Source organism: Numida meleagris, chromosome 6, assembly GCF_002078875.1.
Source record: "Numida meleagris isolate 19003 breed g44 Domestic line chromosome 6, NumMel1.0, whole genome shotgun sequence".
Lineage (NCBI taxonomy): Eukaryota > Metazoa > Chordata > Aves > Galliformes > Numididae > Numida > Numida meleagris.
Genome location: NC_034414.1, coordinates 19,197,751 through 19,203,859, shown reverse-complemented (window position 1 = coordinate 19,203,859; position 6,109 = coordinate 19,197,751). Strand labels below are relative to the sequence as shown.

The following is a 6,109-nucleotide window of genomic DNA, read 5'->3' as shown; positions in this document are numbered from 1 at the left end:
CAAATCCTCAGCTGTAGTGCCATTTCCAAATGGTTCTACAGAGCAGTTTACCTTGCAGTTACCATCCTTGGCAGTAAAGAACCCTTTTTACAACCAATGATGCAGCTTTGTTGCTCAGGACTATATGAGTAGTGAGAAATTATGGAATATGCTTGTAATTTGTTTATGGCAATATTAAGATTAATTTTCCTATCAGAATCAACTTGTTCCTTGTAAGTATAAAATAAATGTTTTATAGAAAGATACATTTGAAATCTTATATGTCAACACCATCCAGGTAGTTCACAGAGAAAATGAATCACTCTATAATCTTTGTCATAGTCTTAAGGACCTCAGTAAGCTACTCTTCTCCCTAAGTCATGCAATAGCTTTCCAAGGCAAGCTATCTGAAAGACAGAAGTGATGAAATATATGTAATTGATATTATGAGTAGTACCTGTATTTGAAGACTCTTTTTCATGATTACTCTCTTTGGAAGGAATAATTCTATCCATTACAGTGGGCTGTGTGGAATAATCTTCCTTGCCCCAGCCTGGATACAACAATGGGTCTTGCGCTGAGTCATTCTGTTTGGCCTCATGACTGGAGACCATAGCTGTTATGATGATGGTGAAGCAATTATGAACTCAGTACATAAAGATCCATTTCTCATATTATTCTCCTCTTCGGTTCTTGTCTCTATGACAGGCCTTGCTCACATGTCTACTACATTTAATGGCAAAGAGAAGTAAAGCAGATTTTCTTCTCATTATGGTTTATGTTTAGAAAGGCTGCCTACTGTCACCAATAGGATTGAATCCTTCCTCAGACTGAGCATATGCTTTTTAGAATCAAGATATCTCCTTGACTTTCAAAAGTATTTCCCTGACTCATGCAGTTCATGACCTCTTACTGATGGAATATCAAACTAATATCCATTAATGTGTAAGTAAGAAATGCAAAGTAACTGGAAGAATCTGACCCACTGGTAAGATTTTAATCACAGAATTTGATGTATTGACTATATTCATTTTTTCCCCTCTCGATTTCACATGATAGAGCATCTCAAATAATGACATATTTATCTTCAGTGGCCTATGTTTGACAGTTAGTAAGAAAAGATGGCAGTGCTTAGTACAGCACATCAGTCATTAACTAGCAAACAATACACTCACAGGAACATTGACTAATATTTATCAATTTTCAGATACAAGCTTAACGGTAGAATTTCATCTTTTATGTTTCAATTTCTTTGAGAAACCTCTCTTTCATTCTACACTATGGTTTTTTTCCTTCACTTCAGTATCATCTTGTCATATTTTAAGAGATAGAGATATTTTAAGAGCAGATATTTTGGATGCTATTTTTTTTTTAAGTTAAAATTGCCATTTTAACAAAAACTGTGAAAATCAGCTCCAATAATGACTTGCAACAGGAGTGTGAACACAACTTACAAATATGTGAAAAAAAATGCAATGGGTATCATTATTTTTATATTTAAACATTCACTGTTTCTTAGAGATGTAACCCTTGCAGATAACCTGGTAAAGCCTTGTGACTTCATGACATAGAACACAAATGTAGGAGATAATTACAGTATTAATTCACTATAGGTCTTGACACACAGTCCAAATGAGAGAGAAAACAAACCTCCAAGACTAAGTCTGAAGAACAGATTAAAAAATATATATATATAAGGCAACCTATAGATCTGTATTGCTCAGGTTTATCCACAGAACATTTCTTATGACCTCAGAGTGCAAAATTGATAGTAAAACCTTTATAAAACTAAACCTTAAGGAAACTCTGATGAATACATTCAAATTTAAGTTGTAATGTTACCTGTATAAGAAGTTTCCTTTTCAAGATCATTTTCACCTGGAAGAGTAAATTCTTTTTGTTCAGTAGCCCCAGTGGTGTTCGCAGGATTTTGCCCTTGACTGATCCATCCATAGTGAACACTGTGTAATAGTGGATGTTGGGTTGGTCCTTGACGTTTTTCAGTTTCACTTGTAACAAGTGCTGATAAGATGATGATTGAATCAATAGTGATCAAAATACCCGACACCAGTCATACTATCCTTATCTTCAGTATCCTTATCTGCAGTAAGGTTGGATTTTTTGTTCTGCTTTTTTTCTTCTAATTGTTGCAGCGGGTGTGAAATGAAAGACAGAAGGAAATAAAGCTCCTTTGGAAACCAAAGTTCGTTTTGCCCAGGAAAGCTTCACCAGGATCAGCAGAACATTTAAGTTTGCTACAGAGTATCCCAATGACCAATGGCAGAATAAAGCTATAGGAAAACCAGTGGAAGAACACACAGCAGTGACAGCTTGCATCTCTACTTTGTATTTATTAATACTAACTTAACTGTTGAGTCTGTGGATTTGGGGTTTATAAAAGTGAAAGAGATGATGAAATTTCTCTTCTGAGTAAGTGTATCAATTATACAATTGCAAGGCTGTCTCCAAGAAAACTGTCACTGCTTCTGGGAGTGGAAGAATATTTAGTTGGATGAATGAAATGAATAGGTTCGTATATTTGAGGTTGAAAACCATACTAGCCTTGAACCCAGTAATAATTAAAGCTAAAATAAATTAACTACTCAATGTTTAATTTGCTGTTTACATAGCAGAAGATGCAATCAGAAGTAATTTGAAGTACCACCACCTCAAGAGATTTTCTAATAAACATTAAAAGGCTTAGAAAATCTATATCAGAAAAGAATACCTGTAACACCAAGACGAGCATTAGAGTCCAAATTTAAAAAAAAAGAAAAAAAAGAAAAAAGCATTAAGTAGCAAATATTTCCATGAATGATATACAAAAGATAAAATGAGGGTCCCAACTAGAGGATGCAAAGAATGAACTGGAGCTGCTACACATGCAATAAGTCACCAGCTAGAGAAACCAACATTAAGCATTTTCCAAAAAGAACAGAAATGGAGGGATACACATCTTCACATTTCACATGGTAAAATGTTCATAAAGATGGCATTCCAACAAGTGTAATTCATTATTTTTGTAATTAGAAAAATATTGAGAGATAACCCTGTAAAGTATGGTCCTGAATTTTCAGCTAGTAGGACATAAAAATTAAGAAAAGTATGAACACATGTTATTTAACAACATTTCAGAACTAAAGTTTTCACAGAAATTCTTTCCAGGTGATTAAAGCTCCTGCCCAATGCCAATTGAATAACACTGCACTGTTCCCAGAAACCCCAGGACCACAAAGAAATGTCCCTAGCTAATGAAGGCAGATGCCAAGAACTACCACAGGCAGAACAAAATTGTTGCTTTTACAGAGGAATAATAAAGCTTTCCACAAGTCCATTTATTTTCAGTACAATCTCATTCTATGTAATTACAAGACTGGCCCCTAATACAGCTGTAGAAAGCTGCATCTTCAGCTATTCAGTTTTGATCTTCTTTTTAACACGGTAAAATGGCACTGTTGCCAAAAACAAAGTTCATATTCAGCTATACTTTAAAAACAAAGAGCAACAAACTGGAAACTATTTATGTACACAGCAAGAACAGCTGGAGAACGCACTCCATAGGCCTTTTCCTACAGAGGTTTTTGGGCTTGAAGAATGTGATAATTGAGAATTTTCAATAGCTTGGTTGGCTAATGACACTAACACTAGAAGGAAAATGTTCACATTGGTCTGGAGATAGCATCTTATCTTTTGTACCATAGTTGGGAATGTAATGTTTTCTGTTCTGTTTTAAATGAACCTTCAGGAGTAACAGATCCTAGGCTGAGCCTTTTGTGTCTTGAAGACCACAGTTCAATACCAGCTGGATAATTTTTTAACTTAACATGGCCAAATTTATACTACTAGCACTATCTTATTATCCCACACTAAAGAATCTACTTAAATCTATCTGAACTTTATATCTGTAGGTTTTCCACCTACGTATTTTTCAAATATTGCCCTGGATGTTTCTGTAAGTATTCCTATGCTTTTATGTACACTAAGCAATGGAAAGAGTAGGTGGTTACTATTTAGTTTTGTCATATTTGTAACTGACAAAAACTTGTTTTTCAAGAGACCTGATTTAACTGAGAAGTTATGGTTAATCTAACTTATGTTTTTGAATCACCAGTGCCATTTTCTGTCTTTGCCTTCAGATTTTACAATAGAAATTTCATAGTGAAAAAGGGGGACTTTTCTTCACCAAGCTGGGCCTACAATTACATGTTGCAATCTGCTCAGTCTTATTAAGCCACTGGCAGTGCAAGTTTTAAAACCTCAGAGATGTGTGGGAAAGGGGCAAGTAATGAATATTAGGTGCAAAAGATAAATTTGGAGTGACAGATGAATGTCATAGATGTCACCTCTGAGGTCTATAGCACAAATAATATAAAGTTATAACCAAAGCTAATGATATGTGAATTACAATTAGCAGCACTAGCAGAGTGCTACACTTCACTGTATTATGTCACATTATCGGAAAATTATCTGAAATGTTTAATTGCTTTACCCCTGCCAGCAGAGCTAGGATATCTCTCCTCTTCATCTGTATAGGAGGGTTTCCAATAATCTTGTGTGGAGATTTCCAGAAGCATTTCATGTTGTGAGTCCACAGCTGTTAGGACAATGGAGGATTCAATACTGATCATGCTCTACTTCTACCACTATTACTCTACTGTTAGTGTGTGCCATAAAGATAAGGGACAATGGAAATGCATGCATAACTAGATGATAGTCACACTATTCTTCTTATAAAGTTTCTTTACAGCCAGCTAGTATTTCTTTTCTTTGCATCAGACAGATGCAAAGACTCCCAGGAATAATGACAGAAACAAGAGATAGAAGAATAACGTATAGCGGAAGTAGTGCAAAACTGTTACAGCAGTTACAGACATTTAAATTCTAGTTTAAAGAATAATCCTGGGCCTAAAGAATATTGTAGGTATCTGAGGACACGTAAAACATTCCTGCTAAGTATTCAACAAGTATTCAGATTCATGAATGAATCTGAATCTGAAAGCACTGCAACAACCACCTGAAAGCTAATATTAGTCAATAAAATTATAATACAATTGAACTGATAAAATAAAACTGCCACAAAAGGCTATGATCAGAGCCTGCATACATTTTCACTCAGAGAGCATGCAAACATCACTAGACCATAGAGCTGGCATACTATATGCCTTATGGAATAAGTCAGAGAGTAAAATGCACAGCACAAAAGATAAATGAATTAAAACCACAAACACCTAAAGCTTAGGCAAAAGAATAAAAATCCCTAAACAAGTTGAATTATTCATTTTCTATCTTCCTGAAAAAAAGACTACTGCAGAGAAAAAAAATAAAATTTGACTACATTGAGAAGAAAAAATAGTAAAATGCTCGTAAGTACTCATTTATTGACAATACAAAGTACGCAAGCGCACAGGAAAAACACATGATAAGATGTGCTTAAAATATATTAAATTAAATTTTAAAATAGTGATATGTTATTATCTTTGAGCAAATGAAAGTGATAGAGTGACGATTTCAAATGAAATGGGAATGGAGATTGGTTTTGGTCTTCCGTATTGTAAATAGACATCTCATACAGAGTCAAGAAATCTACTAAGAAAATATACAAAAAAATAGTGCTGAAGGTCATGGTTATATTTCAGCAAAGATATTGATGAAGGTTATAAATAATACAAAATGGAAATAATTTAATACCATTCTTCTCCAAAAAAAGTAAAACTTGGAAAAAATTATAAACATTTATTCTAGGAAGAACAGGAGCTGAACAAATGGGTACAAACGGGGATGGAAGTGACATGTCAACATTAAGCAATGAAGGAAGAGCTATAAATTCTGAAACATCTTTTTTTTCCAACAGCAAGAATGTAATTTTGGAAAGAAGAATTGATAAGAAGAATGAACAATCTTCCCAAAATATATGTGTAGCAACAGGGGAGAAACAAAAGATACAACAAGGAAAAACGAAAAACCAATACATCCAAAGAGAAAGGAAATTCCATAGTAGTACTTTAAACAAAGCACCATGTTAGCATGACACTCACTACCCCTTGTTGCTTCCGTGGGTTCTTGGGTCTTCTCTCCGGGATGTGACCACCACCACTGCTTTGAAAACAGATTCCACTGAGCTTGGGTGGTA

At 34.6% G+C, this 6,109-nt stretch overlaps 1 protein-coding gene across 14 annotated transcripts in view; it reads right to left on the bottom strand.

The window, feature by feature from the left end:
- Window positions 1-6,109, bottom strand: part of CD44 (CD44 molecule (Indian blood group)) — a 104,369-nt gene that overhangs the window by 14,979 nt on the left and 83,281 nt on the right. For 8 of the 14 annotated variants that reach the window (XM_021401861.1, XM_021401862.1, XM_021401863.1 and 5 more), the window contains 3 exons: window positions 4,469-4,573; window positions 1,822-2,001; window positions 7-595 (listed from right to left, as the gene is read on the bottom strand). The exons of 2 other annotated variants lie outside the window; for them this stretch is intronic. In XM_021401861.1, the coding sequence (XP_021257536.1) occupies window positions 333-595; window positions 1,822-2,001; window positions 4,469-4,573 (548 nt within the window). In that variant the 3' untranslated portion in view covers window positions 7-332. Of the gene's footprint in view, window positions 1-6; window positions 706-1,821; window positions 2,002-4,468; window positions 4,574-6,109 lie in introns of those variants that run through there. 4 more of the 14 variants (XM_021401872.1, XM_021401873.1, XM_021401874.1 and 1 more) reach the window with 4 other exon arrangements.